A 17529-nucleotide genomic window follows, 5' to 3' on the forward strand; every position below is an offset into this window, starting at 1 on the left:
GACTAACCATTATATCTCCTCAGCAGCAGCCGTTAATCTCTTGTTGAGAAAAATACTCAACAACTGTATTTTAGACATTTTTAGATAATGCAAGTTTATTAGCTAGCTAGCTAGTTGTGTTGTTTTCATCACGCGCTGCATCAGCGACAAAAGCATCCGGTTGCATCGACAAGTAAAACAATCTCGGTCTGATTGACTGTTGTCTTATCAAATTAAGGCACCTATTGAAACGTTTAATCAGAATTGTATCATTTAAACCAGGTGAATACAATATTTAGTTTAATTGTAATTTTGCCAGTTATTTTCCATAGGGATTATTTTTCAGAGGAGATGGGTACTGTACATGACATTTTTACTAAAATAACACAAATATTGGCACCAAAAACAATGACATGGATGTGCAGTCTTGGGGTTTATAGTTCTCTCTCCTTTCGCCCTCTTGCCCTCTTTTCTTTCTTCTGTGTGTAATATACATTAGAAGTCATTAGGTGTCGCCCATGGACAACCAAACACAATCCTGCTCATGCAGCTGTGTAAAATAAACTAAATCAAACAAGCAAGCACTAGTAAAATGAGATGAAAAACTACTTTCTCATGCATTGTCTTGACGTTTGGCTCCTCTGGTACATATAGATATCCCACAATGAAGGTTCCACCTTCTGCTCCTCTCTTTCACATCACACAGTTGTAAAGTTCACTCCAGCTCCCAATGCTCTCAATCCACCTCTTCCACAGTAGTTTCACTGGGAAAGCAACCCTCCCAGTGCTTCTTTGGGTCCTGACAGACAATCGTATGGTGCTTACAGAGGAGATTGTCCATGGTTGGGTTTGTTGTTGTTATTGTTGTTGTGCTATAGTGGTTCTCTGTCCACAGGGCTGTCTCAGTCTTTGACAAGCCTGTAAATATGGTGCTGGGCTCCATGCTCACTAGTAGACACCTCAAAGACGTAGGCTATACACAGCAGGGTCTCCAGTGTGTCCCTGTTGGTCACCACCTGCAGAGAGACACACACATAGTCAGTGGTGTAAAGTATTTAAGTAAAAATACTTTAAAGTACTACTTAAGTAGTTTTTTGGGGTATCTGTACTTTACTTGACTATTTATATTTTGGACAACTTTTACTTTTACTCCACTACAGTCCTAAAGAAAATAATGTACTTTCTATTCCATACATTTTCCCTGACACCCAAAAGTATTCATTACATTTGGAATGCTTAGCAGAACAAGAAAATTGTCTAATTCACACACTTAAAGAGAAAACAAATGCTTTGTTTGTAAATCATGTCTGAGTGTGCCCCTGGCTATCTGTCAATTTAAAAAACAAGAAAATCGTGCCGTGTGGTTTGCCTAATGACATTACATTTTAGTCATTTAGCAGACGCTCTTATCCAGAGCGACTTACAGTTAGTGAGTGCACACATATACTGGCCCCCCTGTGGGAATCAAACCCAAACGCCATGCTCTACCAACTGAGCTACATCCCTGCCGGCCATTCCAATTGTGCTAGTGGCACAGCTAGCACAATTGTGATGCAGTGCCTTAGACCACTGCGCCACTTGGGAGATTATTTTATACTTTTACTTTTACTTTTGATACTTAACTATATTTTAGCAATTACATTTACTTTTGATACTTAAGTATATTTAAAACCAAATACTTTTTGACTTTTACTCAAGTAGGATTTTACTGGGTGACTTTCATTTAAGTCATTTTCTTTACTTTTAGTATGAAAATTTGATACTTTTTCCACCACAGCACATAGTCCTATTATACCACTAGTACAACACAAATTTGAAAAATATACTTTTTAAAGAAATACCAATCGAGTTTTCATTATTTTGATACAGGTGGGTCTCAACTCTCACTAAGAACATGAGGTAAAGCGAACTACACAAAATCGAACTGTCAAAAATGCATGAGCTCCTTTTGAGAATGAATCTTTCACCATTTTATTCCCCTATCCCTGAATGAAGAACTTGTTGCATCTTGATCCATAGCATTGATACAATGTGTGTGTGTGTGTGCAGCTCACAGTTAACCTATGTTGCCATGTGGTCTGCTGTGTGGGTTCAATATGGTCATTGTGTCTAGACTCTAGTAAGAATGCAGTTGCCAATGGAATGGACAGCGTCTTTGAAACCTTATGTTGATTTCCACTTTGTTACTATGGTGATACTCACATTGCCCCTGTTTCCCCATTCCATGCCCTCTCAATCTCTTCTGCTTCTGTATTGAAAGTGCTTTAAGCAACAATAGGTGGATGCCAACAAGTGAAAAGTTGTCTGGTACAACATTTTAAAATGGTTGAGTCTTAATAGATAGTAATCAGGGATGCAAACTAGCCACCTTTCGGCAAAATTCGCCGTTTTGAATCCAAAATAGGTAACCTACGTGATTCGTGTAGCTCCGATGAGAAAAGTTTGGGGTCACTACTGGCTGTAAGCGAACGAGTGATGCACGTTTGGCGCAATACTGGCTGTATCCAAGGCTCAGCCAATTGTTCACATAGCAACATAATGCAGCATGCGACTGACAGCTGCGCGTCCCCTGAACGATAACGAAGAGGTAGGTGAGAAGCCTGACGACGGAAAAAACAACTGGCATTTGGAAAGTTTGAGGTAAGGGAGCAAGTGTGGTGGAACAAGAATTGTTAGCATTGATAAGTATCTTGCTAGCTGGATCAAATTCTCTGTTAGTAGTTAGTTCATTAGCTAGTTAACTAGCTATCTATGAACTAAAGTTTTCCCTCTACAGTATGTGGTTCATTTTCAGAATGAGAGAATTAGGTGAAAATGAGGCGTTGCTTGTTAAACAAGTGGATTCAGGGATGAAGTGTAGCTGGAGCTGGGCCTGGTTTAAGCTGGATGCCACACACTTTACCGCTTTCTCACTTTTTCAATACGGTGGATAAAAAGGGGTATGCCAGGTGTACTCTCTGCCTGAAAGAGATCAATTATGCCAACAAAGGGTCTCATGCTCTGCTGCTGGCACATTGTAGAACAGATGTCCACAGGCAGAAAGTGTACAAGGTAATAATGTGCAGTGTAGCCCAACGCTATTGCTTTTGTTGTGTTGAACTTGACATACAGTTGTGTGTGAGTGAGGGGGGATTATTTTAGTTTTTACTCAGTGAACATTATTTTTGCACACATACAGTGAGGGAAAAAAGTATTTGATCCCCTGCTGATTTTGTACGTTTGCCCACTGACAAAGACATGTTCAGTCTATAATTTTAATGGTAGGTTTATTTGAACAGTGAGAGACAGAATAACAACAAAAACATCCAGAAAAACGCATGTCAAAAATGTTATAAATTGATTTGCATTTTAATGAGGGAAATAAGTATTTGACCCCTCTGCAAAACATGACTTAGTACTTGGTGGCAAAACCCTTGTTGGCAATCACAGAGGTCAGACGTTTCTTGTAGTTGGCCATCAGGTTTGCACACATCTCAGGAGGGATTTTGTCCCACTTCTCTTTGCAGATCTGCTCCAAGTCATTAAGGTTTCGAGGCTGACGTTTGGCAACTCGAACCTTAAGCTCCCTCCACAGATTTTCTATGGGATTAAGGTCTGGAGACTGGCTAGGCCACTCCAGGACCTTAATGTGCTTCTTCTTGAGCCACTCCTTTGTTGCCTTGGCCATGTGTTTTGGGTCATTGTCATGCTGGAATACTCATCCACGACCCATTTTCAATGCCCTGGCTGAGGGAAGGAGGTTCTCACCCAAGATTTGACGGTACATGGCCCCGTCCATCGTCCCTTTGATACGGTGAAGTTGTCCTGTCCCCTCAGCAGAAAAACACCCCCAAAGCATAATGTTTCCACCTCCATGTTTGACGGTGGGGATGGTGTTCTTGGGGTCATAGGCAGCATTCCTCCTCCTCCAAACACGGCGAGTTGAGTTGATGCCAAAGAGCTCGATTTTGGTCTCATCTGACCACAACACTTTCACCCAGTTCTCCTCTGAATCATTCAGATGTTCATTGGCAAACTTCAGACGGGCCTGTATATGTGCTTTCTTGAGCAGGGGGAACTTGTGGGCGCTGCAGGATTTCAGTCCTTCACGGCGTAGTGTGTTACCAATTGTTTTCTTGGTGACTATGGTCCCAGCTGCCTTGAGATCATTGACAAGATCCTCCCGTGTAGTTCTGGGCTGATTCCTCACCGTTCTCATGATCATTGCAACTCCACGAGGTGAGATCTTGCATGGAGCCCCAGGCCGAGGGAGATTGACAGTTCTTTTGTGTTTCTTCCATTTGCGAATAATCGCACCAACTGTTGTCACTTTCTCACCAAGCTGCTTGGCGATGGTCTTGTAGCCCATTCCAGCCTTGTGTAGGTCTACAATCTTGTCCCTGACATCCTTGGAGAGCTCTTTGGTCTTGGCCATGGTGGAGAGTTTGGAATCGGATTGATTGATTGCTTCTGTGGACAGGTGTCTTTTATACAGGTAACAAGCTGAGATTAGGAGCACTCCCTTTAAGAGTGTGCTCCTAATCTCAGCTCGTTACCTGTATAAAAGACACCTGGGAGCCATAAATCTTTCTGATTGAGAGGGGGTCAAATAATTACTTCCCTCATTAAAATGCAAATCAATTTATAAAATGTTTTTTTGTTGTTGTTGTTATTCTGTCTCTCACTGTTCAAATAAACCTACCATTAAAATTATAGACTGATCATTTCTTTGTCAGTGGGCAAACGTACAAAATCAGCAGGGGATCAAATACTTTTTTCCCCTCACTGTATAGCCTAGTGCACTTGATCAATGTCTACTATAGTGGCCACTATAATCGTAGCCACTATAATAGAGAAAAAATTGAATGCCTGTTTGTTTAATTCTATTTCTATTTTAAGAAGTTTTTTTCCCAAGTGCAATGTGTGTGTGGACAAGCATTACAGTGGGAAAAAAAAGTATTTAGTCAGCCACCAATTGTGCAAGTTCTCCCACTTAAAAAGATGAGAGAGGCCTGTAATTTTCATCATAGGTACACGTCAACTATGACAGACAAATTGAGAAAAAAAATCCAGAAAATCACATTGTAGGATTTTTTATGAATTTATTTGCAAATTATGGTGGAAAATAAGTATTTGGTCACCTACAAACAAGCAAGACTTCTGGCTCTCACAGACCTGTAACTTCTTCTTTAAGAGGCTCCTCTGTCCTCCACTCGTTACCTGTATTAATGGCACTTGTTTGAACTTGTTATCAGTATAAAAGACACCTGTCCACAACCTCAAACAGTCACACTCCAAACTCCACTATGGCCAAGACCAAAGAGCTGTCAAAGGACACCAGAAACCAAATTGTAGACCTGCACCAGGCTGGGAAGACTGAATCTGCAATAGGTAAGCAGCTTGGTTTGAAGAAATCAACCGTGGGAGCAATTATTAGGAAATGGAAGACATACAAGACCACTGATAATCTCCCTTGATCTGGGACTCCACGCAAGATCTCACCCCGTGGGGTCAAAATGATCACAAGAACGGTGAGCAAAAATCCCAGAACCACACGGGGGGACCTAGTGAATGACCTGCAGAGAGCTGGGACCAAAGTAACAAAGCCTACCATCAGTAACACACTACGCTGCCAGGGACTCAAATCCTGCAGTGACAGACGTGTCCCCCTGCTTAAGCCAGTACATGTCCAGGCCCGTCTGAAGTTTGCTAGAGTGCATTTGGATGATCCAGAAGAGGATTGGGAGAATGTCATATGGTCAGATGAAACCAAAATAGAACGTTTTGGTAAAAACTCAACTCGTCGTGTTTGGAGGACAAAGAATGCTGAGTTGCATCCAAAGAACACCATACCTACTGTGAAGCATGGGGGTGGAAACATCATGCTTTGGGGCTGTTTTTCTGCAAAGGGACCAGGACGACTGATCCGTGTAAAGGAAAGAATGAATGGGGCCATGTATCTTGAGATTTTGAGTGAAAACCTCCTTCCATCAGCAAGGGCATTGAAGATGAAACGTGGCTGGGTCTTTCAGCATGACAATGATCCCAAACACACCGCCCGGGCAACGAAGGAGTGGCTTCGTAAGAAGCATTTCAAGGTCCTGGAGTGGCCTAGCCAGTCTCCAGACCTCAACCCCATAGAAAATCTTTGGAGGGAGTTGAAAGTCCGTGTTGCCCAGCGACAGCCCCAAAACATCACAGCTCTAGAGGAGATCTGCATGGAGGAATGGGCCAAAATACATTACATTTTAGTCATTTAGCAGACGCTCTTATCCAGAGCGACTTACAGGAGCAATTAGGGTTAAGTGCCTTGCTCAAGGGCACATTTACGTCATTTAGCAGACGCTCTTATCCAGAGCGACTCACAAATTGGTGCATTCACCCTATAGCCAGTGGGATAACCACTTTACAATTTTTTTTTGGGGGGGGTAGAAGGATTACTTTATCCTATCCCAGGTATTCCTTAAAGAGGTGGGGTTTCAAATGTCTCCGGAAGGTGGTGAGTGACTCCGCTGTCCTGGCGTCGTGAGGGAGCTTGTTCCACCATTGGGGTGCCAGAGCAGCGAACAGTTTTGACTGGGCTGAGCGGGAACTATGCTTCCGCAGAGGAAGGGGAGCCAGCAGGCCAGAGGTGGATGAACGCAATGCCCTCGTTTGGGTGTAGGGACTGATCAGAGCCCAAAGGTACAGAGGTGCCGTTCCCCTCACTGCTCCATAGGCAAGCACCATGGTCTTGTAACGGATGCGAGCTTCAACTGGAAGCCAGTGGAGTGTGCGGAGGAGGGGGTGACGTGAGAGAACTTGGGAAGGTTGAACACCAGACGGGCTGCGGCGTTCTGGATGAGTTGTAGGGGTTTAATGGCACAGGCAGGGAGGCCAGCCAACAGCGAGTTGCAGTAATCCAGACGGGAGATGACAAGTGCCTGGATTAGGACCTGTGCCGCTTCCTGTGTAAGGCAGGGTCGTACTCTCCGAATGTTGTAGAGCATGAACCTGCAGGAGCGGGTCACCGCCTTGATGTTAGCGGAGAACGACAGGGTGTTGTCCAGGGTCACGCCAAGGCTCTTCGCACTCTGGGAGGAGGACACAACGGAGTTGTCAACCGTGATGGCGAGATCATGGAACGGGCAGTCCTTCCCCGGGAGGAAGAGCAGCTCCGTCTTGCCAGGGTTCAGCTTGAGGTGGTGATCCGTCATCCATACTGATATGTCTGCCAGACATGCAGAGATGCGATTCGCCACCTGGTTATCAGAAGGGGGAAAGGAGAAGATTAGTTGTGTATCGTCAGCGTAGCAATGATAGGAGAGGCCATGTGAGGATATGACAGAGCCAAGTGACTTGGTGTATAGGGAGAAAAGGGAGAGGGCCTAGAACTGAGCCCTGGGGGACACCAGTGGTGAGAGCACGTGGTGCGGAGACAGCTTCTCGCCACGCCACTTGGTAGGAGCGACCGGTCAGGTAGGACGCAATCCAGGAGTGAGCCGCGCCGGAGATGCCCAGCTCGGAGAGGGTGGAGAGGAGGATCTGATGGTTCACAGTATCAAAGGCAGCAGACAGGTCTAGAAGGACAAGAGCAGAGGAGAGAGAGTTAGCTTTAGCAGTGCGGAGAGCCTCCGTGACACAGAGAAGAGCAGTCTCAGTTGAATGACCAGTCCTGAAACCTGACTGGTTTGGATCAAGAAGGTCATTCTGAGAGAGATAGCAAGAGAGTTGGCTAAAGACGGCACGCTCAATAGTTTTGGAAAGAAAAGAAAGAAGGGATACTGGTCTGTAGTTGTTGACATCAGTGGGATCGAGTGTTGGTTTTTTGAGAAGGGGAGCAACTCTCGCTCTCTTGAAGACGGAAGGGACATGGCCAGCGGTCAAGGATGAGTTGATCAGCGAGGTGAGGTAGGGGAGAAGGTCACCGGAGATGGTCTGGAGAAGAGAGGAGGGGATGGGGTCAAGCGGGCAGGTTGTTGGGCGGCCTGCAGTCACAAGTCGCAGGATTTTATCTGGAGAGAGAGGGGAGAAAGAAGTCAAAGCATAGGGTAGGGCAGTGTGAGTAGGACCAGCAGTGTCATTAGACTTAACAAACGAGGATCGGATGTCGTCAACCTTCTTTTTCAAAGTGGTTGACGAAGTCATCCACAGAGAGAGAGGGGGGGGGAGGGGGGAGGATTCAGGAGGGAGGAAAATGTGGCAAAGAGCTTCCTAGGGTTTGAGGCAGATGCTTGGAATTTAGAGTGGTAGAAAGTGGCCTTAGCAGCAGAAACAGATTAAGAAAATGTAGAGAGGAGGGAGTGAAAAGATGCCAGGTCGGCAGGGAGTTTAGTTTTCTTCCATTTCCGCTCCGCTGCCCGGAGCTCTGTTCTGTGAGCTCGCAATGAGTCGTCAAGCCACGGAGCTGGAGGGGAGGACCGAGCCGGCCGGGAGGATAGGGGACACAGAGAGTCAAAGGATGCAGAAAGGGAGGAGAGGAGGGTTGAGGAGGCAGAATCAGGAGATTGGAGGGAGAAGGATTGAGCAGAGGGAAGAGATGATAGGATGGAAGAGGAGAGAGTAGTGGGAGAGAGAGAGCGAAGGTTGCGGCGGCGCATTACCATCTGTGTAGGGGCAGAGTGAGTAGTGTTGGAGGAGAGCGAGAGAAAAAGGAAACAAAGTAGTGGTCGGAGACATGGAGGGGAGTTGCAGTGAGATTAGTAGAAGACCAGCATCTAGTAAAGATGAGGTCAAGCGTATTGCCTGCCTTGTGAGTAGGGGGGACGGTGAGAGGGTGAGGTCAAAAGAGGAGAGGAGTGGAAAGAAGGAGGCAGAGAGAAATGAGTCAAATGTGGACATAGGGAGGTTGAAATCCCCCAAAACTGTGAGGGGTGAGCCATCCTCAGGAAAGGAACTTATCAAGGCGTCAAGCTCATTGATGAACTCTCCAAGGGAACCTGGAGGGCGATAGATGACAAGGATATTAAGCTTAAATGGGCTAGTGACTGTGACAGCATGGAATTCAAATGAGGAGATAGACAGGTGGGTTAGGGGAAAAATTGAGAATGTCCACTTGGGAGAGATGAGGATTCCTGTGCCACCACCCCTCTGACCTGATGCTCTCGGGGTATGCGAGAACACATGGTCAGACGAGGAGAGAGCAGTAGGAGTAGCAGTGTTTTCAGTGGTAATCCATGTTTCCGTCAGCGCCAGGAAGTCGAGGGACTGGAGGTTAGCATAGGCTGGGATGAAGTCAGCTTTGTTGGCAGCAGAACGGCAGTTCCAGAGGCTGCCTGAGACCTGGAACTCCAGGTGTGGGGTGCGTGCAGGGACCACCAGGTTAGAGAGGCAGCAGCCACGCGGTGTGAGGCGTTTGTGTAGCCTGTGCAGAGAGGAGAGAACAGGGATAGGCAGAGGCATAGTTGACAGGCTGTAGCAAATGGCTACAATAATGCAGAGGAGATCGGAATGAAATGAACTAAACATCTGGAAGAAGAGAGAGCAGGGCCTCCCTCACCAAAACTTCCACCTCAGAAACTATAATTGTTTCACTGAACCACCCGAACAAAAACTCTCCCAACTTCCACCTTTAGAAATCAGAATTGTTGTGAACCACAGCGGTTCAATGTTTAAAGGAGTAGACTCAACCCACTTTATTCAGCTAGCTAACTATGACACCATAGCTAACTAGCATGCTAGCATTCAATAACACACAGTTTAGCACCAACACTTGGTCACAACAAACCACCAATAGTGTGTTAACACACTAAGCAGATAATTTGTGTCCGTGTCTAGTTCCTTTCATAACGCAGCAATAATTAAACGTTGGCTAGCTTAGCACAAATATATTGTATTTAGCTGCCACAGTACAGCACACAATGGCTACTGTGTTGACTCTGTTCGAAAAAACGGCTAGCTAGCTAGCTTCGTGCTACACCGAAGACAATGCCAACCTACAGTAACTACCCACAACAGCCCACGATGCCTAACTATGACGCCATAGCTAACTAGCATGCTAGCATCCAATAACACACAGTTTAGCACCAATACTTGGTTACAACAAACTACCAATAGTGTGTTAACACACTAAACAGATAATTCGTGTCCGTGTCTAGTTCCTTTCATAACGCAGCAAAAATTAAACGTTGGCTAGCTAGCACATTAACATTGGAAACAACTCTCCACCGTTGTTAAACGTTACCAGTAGCTACCCGCTAGCTAGCTAGCCTCGTGCTTTCTCCGGGCTCCGCCGTAAACAATACTTACCTACAATAATTACCTACAGAAACCTACAATAACTACCTAAATAAACTACCTACAATACCTAACTACAACTACCTACCTACGATCAAATGCATGGTTTAAGCTTTACTCAACACCATATAAGAAGCCAAGCTTACCTCAAGCTTACCTCCTGCTAGAGAAAACACAACCTCTCCCGACCACTGCTCCCGTTGAACCAGCAACAGTGTGTGAAAACCTTGTGAAGACTTACAGAAAACGTTTGGCCTGTGTCATTGCTAACAAAGGGTATATAACAAAGTATTGAGAAACTTTTGTTATTGACCAAATACTTATTTTCCACCATAATTTGCAAATAAATTCATAAAAAATCCTACAATGTGATTTTCTGGATTTTTTTTCCTCATTTTGTCTGTCATAGTTGACGTGTACCTATGATGAAAATTACAGGCCTCTCTCATCTTTTTAAGTGGGAGAACCTGCACAATTGGTGGCTGACTAAATACTTTTTTCCCCCACTGTATATTATAAAAGTTGTCATGGCTAACTGCAATATTAATGTATAGTTTTTTCTCTGGACTTGAGTGTCATTTGCAGTAAAGTCTAGGCACCAAATAACATCGGATTGCTTTCCTTACATTTTTTTGCTGTGTGTTAGGTTCACATTAACCACTTTTTATTTTACACAGAGAGACTGATCATGTAGATCATATTCTTTGTTGTTTAATTAGTTAAAACCTGCATTTCAAGAAGGGATCTAGCCTAAGTCACTAGAAATTAGCATTGTAAAGCTCATATTTATTTTTTAGCCCCCCTAGCAGGGATGTTTCAGTACAAAAAACAAAAGTGTCACCTTTTTGGACCCTCACCAGTTTGCATCCCTGAGTAATATTGTGTGTGTGTGTGTGTACGCAACTATACCCTTTGACCCCTGTGTACAAATACTCACGCCCTCATGACCCTGCCTAGAGGACACCAACTCACACCTTAGCACATAGCCATCCCAGGCTTGCTGTATGGAAAATAAGGTGCTATCTGCAGTGGTGTAAAGTGCTTAAGTAAAAATACTTTAAAGTACTACTAAGTAGTTTTTGGGGGTATATGTACTTTACTATTTATATTTTTTGACTACTTTTACTTTTACTCCATTACATTCCTAAAGAAAATAATGTACTTTTTACTCCATACATTTACCCTGACACCCAAAAGTACTCGTTACATTTGGAATGCTTAGCAGGACAGGGAAATGGTCCAATTCACACACTTATCAAGAGAACATCCCTGGTCATCCCTACTGCCTCTGATCTGGCAGACTCACTAAACAAATGCTTTGTTTGTAAATTATGTCTGAAGGTTGAAGTGTGCCCCTGGCTATCCGTACATTTTTAAAAGAAGAGAATCATGCTCTCTGGTTTGCTTAATATAAGGAATTTGAAATGATTCATACTTTTACTTTTGATACTTAAGTACATTAGAAATTACATTACATTTTGGTACTTAAGTATACTGACCAAAAATATAAACACAACATGTAAAGTGTTGGTCCTATGTTTCATTAGCTGAAATAAAATATTCCAGAAATGTTCCATACGCACAAAAAGCTTATTTCTCTCATATTTGTTTACATCCCTGTTAGTGAGCATTTCTCCTTTGCCAATATAATCCATCCATCTGACAGGTGTGGCATATTAAACATTAAACAGCATGATCATTACACAGGTGCACCTTGTGCTGGGACAATAAAAGGCCACTCTAAAATGTGCAGTTTTGTCACACAACATAATGCCACAGATGTCTCAAGCATTGAGGGAGTGTCCAATTAGCATGCTGACTGGAGGAATGTCCACCAGAGCTGTTGCCAGAGAATTCTCTACCATAAGCCGCCTCCAACTTCGTTTTAGAGAATTTAGCAATACGTCCAACAGGCCTCACAACCGCAGACCACGTGTATGGCGTCGTGTGGGCGAGTGGTGTGCTGATGTCAACGTTGTGAACAGAGTGCCCCATGGTGGCAGTGTGGTTATGGTATGGGCAGGTAAAAGCTACGGACAACGCACTTAATTGCATTTTATCGATGGCAATTTGAATACACAGAGATACAGTGGGGAAAAAAAGTATTTAGTCAGCCACCAATTGTGCAAGTTCTCCCACTTAAAAAGATGAGAGAGGCCTGTAATTTTCATCATAGGTACACGTCAACTATGACAGACAAATTGAGAATTTTTTTCTCCAGAAAATCACATTGTAGGATTTTTTATGAATTTATTTGCAAATTATGGTGGAAAATAAATATTTGGTCACCTACAAACAAGCAAGATTTCTGGTTCTCACAGACCTGTAACTTATTCTTTAAGAGGCTCCTCTGTCCTCCACTCGTTACCTGTATTAATGGCACCTGTTTGAACTTGTTATCAGTATAAAAGACACCTGTCCACAACCTCAAACAGTCACACTCCAAACTCCACTATGGCCAAGACCAAAGAGCTGTCAAAGGACACCAGAAACAAAATTGTAGACCTGCACCAGGCTGGGAAGACTGAATCTGCAATAGGTAAGCAGCTTGGTTTGAAGAAATCAACTGTGGGAGCAATTATTAGGAAATGGAAGACATACAAGACCACTGATAATCTCCCTCGATCTGGGGCTCCACGCAAGATCTCACCCCGTGGGGTCAAAATGATCACAAGAACGGTGAGCAAAAATCCCAGAACCACACAGGGGGACCTAGTAAATGACCTGCAGAGAGCTGGGACCAAAGTAACAAAGCATACCATCAGTAACACACTACGCCGCCAGGGACTCAAATCCTGCAGTGCCAGACGTGTCCCCCTGCTTAAGCCAGTACATGTCCAGGCCCGTCTGAAGTTTGCTAGAGTGCATTTGGATGATCCAGAAGAGGATTGGGAGAATGTCATATGGTCAGATGAAACCAAAATAGAACTTTTTGGTAAAAACTAAACTCGTCGTGTTTGGAGGACAAAGAATGCTGAGTTGCATCCAAAGAACACCATACCTACTGTGAAGCATGGGGTGGAAACATCATGCTTTGGGGCTGTTTTTCTGCAAAGGGACCAGGACGACTGATCCGTGTAAAGGAAAGAATGAATGGGGCCATGTATCGTGAGATTTTGAGTGAAAACCTTCCATCAGCAAGGGCATTGAAGATGAAACGTGGCTGGGTCTTTCAGCATGACAATGATCCCAAACACACCGCCCGGGCAACAAAGGAGTGGCTTCGTAAGAAGCATTTCAAGGTCCTGGAGTGGCCTAGCCAGTCTCCAGATCTCAACCCCATAGAAAATCTTTGGAGGGAGTTGAAAGTCCGTGTTGCCCAGCGACAGCCCCAAAACATCACTGCTCTAGAGGAGATCTGCATGGAGGAATGGGACAAAATACCAGCAACAGTGTGTGAAAACCTTGTGAAGACTTACAGAAAACGTTTGACCTGTGTCATTGCCAACAAAGAGTATATAACAAAGTATTGAGAAACTTTTGTTATTGACCAAATACTTATTTTCCACCATAATTTGCAAATAAATTCATTAAAAATCCTACAATGTGATTTTCTGGATTTTCTTTTCTCATTTTGTCTGTCATAGTTGACGTGTACCTATGATGAAAATTACAGGCCTCTCTCATCTTTTTAAGTGGGAGAACTTGCACAATTGGTGGCTGACTAAATATTTTTTTCCCCCACTGTACCGTGACGAGATCATGAGGCCCATTGTCGTGCCATTCATCCGCCGCCATCACCTCATGTTTCAGCATGATAATGCACGGCCCCATGTCGCAAATCAAATCAAATCAAATTTTATTGGTCACATGCGCCGAATACAACAGGTGCAGACATTACAGTGAAATGCTTACTTACAGCCCTTAACCAACAGTGCATTTATTTTAAACAAAAAAAGTAAGAATAAAACAACAACAAAAAAAGTGTTGAGAAAAAAAGAGCAGAAGTAAAATAAAGTGACAGTAGGGAGGCTATATATACAGTAAAATAAAGTGACAGTAGGGAGGCTATATATACAGGGGGGTACCGTTGCAGAGTCAATGTGCGGGGCACCGGCTAGTTGAGGTAGTTGAGGTAATATGTACATGTGGGTAGAGTTAAAGTGACTATGCATAAATACTTAACAGAGTAGCAGCAGCGTAAAAAGGATGGGGTGGGGGCAGTGCAAATAGTCCGGGTAGCCATGATTAGCTGTTCAGGAGTCTTATGGCTTGGGGTAGAAGCTGTTGAGAAGTCTTTTGGACCTAGACTTGGCACTCCGGTACCGCTTGCCGTGCGGTAGCAGAGAGAACAGTCGATGACTAGGGTGGCTGGAGTCTTTGACAATTTTGAGGGCCTTCCTCTGACACCGCCTGGTATAGAGGTCCTGGATGGCAGGGAGCTTTGCCCCAGTGATGTACTGGGCCGTACGCACTACCCTCTGTAGTGCCTTGCGGTCAGAGGCCAAGCAGTTGCCATACCAGGCGGTGATGCAACCAGTCAGGATGCTCTCGATGGTGCAGCTGTAGAATTTTTGAGGATCTGAGGACCCATGCCAAATCTTTTTAGTCTCCTGAGGGGGAATAGGCTTTGTCGTGCCCTCTTCACGACTGTCTTGGTGTGTTTGGACCATGATAGTTCGTTGGTGATGTGGACACCAAGGAACTTGAAGCTCTCAACCTGTTCCACTACAGCCCCGTCGATGAGAATGGGGGCGTGCTCAGTCCTCTTTTTTTCCTGTAGTCCACAATCATCTCCTTTGTCTTGGTCACGTTGAGGGAGAGGTTGTTGTCCTGGCACCACACGGCCAGATCTCTGACCTCCTCCCTATAGGCTGTCTCATCGTTGTCGGTGATCAGGCCTACCACTGTTGTGTTGTCGGCAAACTTAATGATGGTGTTGGAGTCGTGCCTGGCCATGCAGTCATGGGTGAACAGAGAGTACAGGAGGGGACTGAGCACGCACCCCTGAGGGTGCGTACACAGTTCCTGGAAGCTGAAAATGTCCCAGTTCTTCCACGACCTGCATACTCACCCATTGAGCTCGTTTGGGATGCATGAGGCAAATTGTGGTCACACCAGATATTGACTGGTTTTCTGATCCACGCCTCTACCTTTTTAAAAAAGTTATCTGTGACCAACAGATGCATATCTGTATTCCCAGTCATGTGAAATCCATAGATTAGGGCCTAATTAATTTATTTCAATTGACTAATTTCCTTATATTAACTGTAACTCAGTAAAATCTTAGAAATTGTTGCATGTTGCGTTAATATTTTTGTTCAGTATATATTTAAAACCAAATACTTTTAGACTTTTACTCAAGTAGTACTTTACTGGGGTACTTTCACTTTTACTTGAGTCATTTTCTATGAAGGTATCTTTACTTTTACTCAAGTATGACAATTGGGTACTTTTTCCACCACTGGCTATCTGTTTCCCTATGTGTCCAGCTATCCCTCTCCAGAAATGTTTGAATCCTTATTGTATGAATTATGATTTGTGGATTAAAATAAAATATTTAGAATGTGCGTGTGTGTGTGTGTGCGTTCATGTGCTTGTGTACCTGTAGGATGGTGAAGTTCTCCAGTACACTGTTCATCATGTACTTCTCCGGCAGGTGTTTGAGCTTGTGGATGAAGTTGATCATGTATTCACACAGTGGGGAACGGTGGATTCTGAACACATACCGCCCATTCTCAAACCGCGCATATTCTGTCTGGGGAGACACAATATATCCAAAATATGATATACAGGTAAAAGTCAGTAAATTAGAATATTTTGAAAAACTTGATTTATTTCAGTAATTGCATTCAAAAGGTGTAACTTGTACATTATATTTATTCATTGCACACAGACTGATGCATTCAAATGTTTATTTCATTTAATTTTGATGATTTGAAGTGGCAACAAATGAAAATCCAAAATTCTGTGTGTCACAAAATTAGAATATTGTGTAAGGGTTACATTTTGAAGACACCTGGTGCCACAAACTAATCAGCTGATTAACTCAAAACACCTGCAAAAGGGCTTTAAATGGTCTCTCAGTCCAGTTCTGAAGCCTACACAAACATGGGGAAGACTTCAGATTTGACAGCTGTCCAAAAGGCGACCATCGACACATTGCACAAGGAGGGAAAGACACAAAAGGTTATTGCAGAAGAGGCTGGCTGTTCTCAGAGCTCTGTGTCCAAACACATTAATAGAGAGGCAAAGGGAAGGAAAAACTGTGGTCAGAAAAAGTGTACAAGCGATAGGGATCACCGCGCCCTAGTCAAGATTGTGAAAAAAACCCATTCAAAAATGTGGGGGAGATTCACAAGGAGTGGACAGCTGCTGGAGTCAGGGCTTCAAGATCCACCACCAAGAGACGCTTGAAAGACATGGGTTTCAACTGCCGCATACCTCGTGTCAAGCCACTGTTGACCAAGAAACAGCGCGAAAAGCCGTCTCACCTGGGCTAAGGGAAAAAAAGAGCTGGACTGCTGCTGAGTGGTCTAAAGTCATGTTTTCTGACGAAAGCAAATTTTGCATTTCCTTTGGAAATCGAGGTCCCAGAGTCTGGAGGAAGACAGGAGAGGCACAGGATCCACGTTGCCTGAAGTCTAGTGTAAAGTTTCCACCATCAGTGATGGTTTGGGGTGCCATGTCATCTGCTGGTGTCGGTCCACTCTGTTTCCTGAGATCCAGGGTCAACGCAGCCGTCTACCAGCAAGTTTTAGAGCACTTCATGCTTCCTGCTGCTGACCTGCTCTATGGAGATGGAGATTTCAGGTTCCAACAGGACTTGGCGCCTGCACACAGCGCAAAATCTACCCGTGCCTGGTTTACGGACCATGGTATTTCTGTTCTAAATTGGCCAGCCAACTCCCTGACCTTAGCCCCATAGAAAATCTGTGGGGTATTGTGAAAAGGAAGATGCAGAATGCCAGACCCAACAACGCAGAAGAGTTGAAGGCCACTATCAGAGCAACCTGGGCTCTCATAACACCTGAGCAGTGCCAGAAACTCATCGACTCCATGCCACGCCGCATTAATGCAGTAATTGAGGCAAAAGGAGCTCCAACCAAGTATTGAGTATTGTACATGCTCATATTTTTCATTTTCATACTTTTCAGTTGGCCAACATTTCTAAAAAATCCCTTTTTTGTATTAGCCTTAAGTAATATTCTAATTTTGTGACACACGGAATTTTGGATTTTCATTTGTTGCCACTTCAAATCATCAAAATTAAATGAAATAAACATTTGAATGCATCAGTCTGTGTGCAATGAATAAATATAATGTACAAGTTACACCTTTTGAATGCAATTACTGAAATAAATCAAGTTTTTCAAAATATTCTAATTTACTGACTTTTACCTGTATGTGTAATAT

At 43.9% G+C, this 17529-nt stretch overlaps 1 protein-coding gene across 4 annotated transcripts in view; it reads right to left on the minus strand.

Annotated features, from left to right (window-relative positions):
• Window positions 1-262: 262 nt before the first annotated feature.
• Window positions 263-17529, minus strand: part of LOC121531731 (transcriptional enhancer factor TEF-3-like) — a 45048-nt gene continuing 27781 nt past the window's right edge. For all 4 annotated transcript variants that reach the window (XM_041837139.2, XM_041837137.2, XM_041837138.2 and 1 more), the window contains 2 exons: window positions 15719-15871; window positions 263-995 (listed from right to left, as the gene is read on the minus strand). In XM_041837139.2, the coding sequence (XP_041693073.1) occupies window positions 882-995; window positions 15719-15871 (267 nt within the window). In that variant the 3' untranslated portion in view covers window positions 263-881. The remainder of the gene's footprint in view (window positions 996-15718; window positions 15872-17529) is intronic.

Source organism: Coregonus clupeaformis, chromosome 19, assembly GCF_020615455.1.
Source record: "Coregonus clupeaformis isolate EN_2021a chromosome 19, ASM2061545v1, whole genome shotgun sequence".
Lineage (NCBI taxonomy): Eukaryota > Metazoa > Chordata > Actinopteri > Salmoniformes > Salmonidae > Coregonus > Coregonus clupeaformis.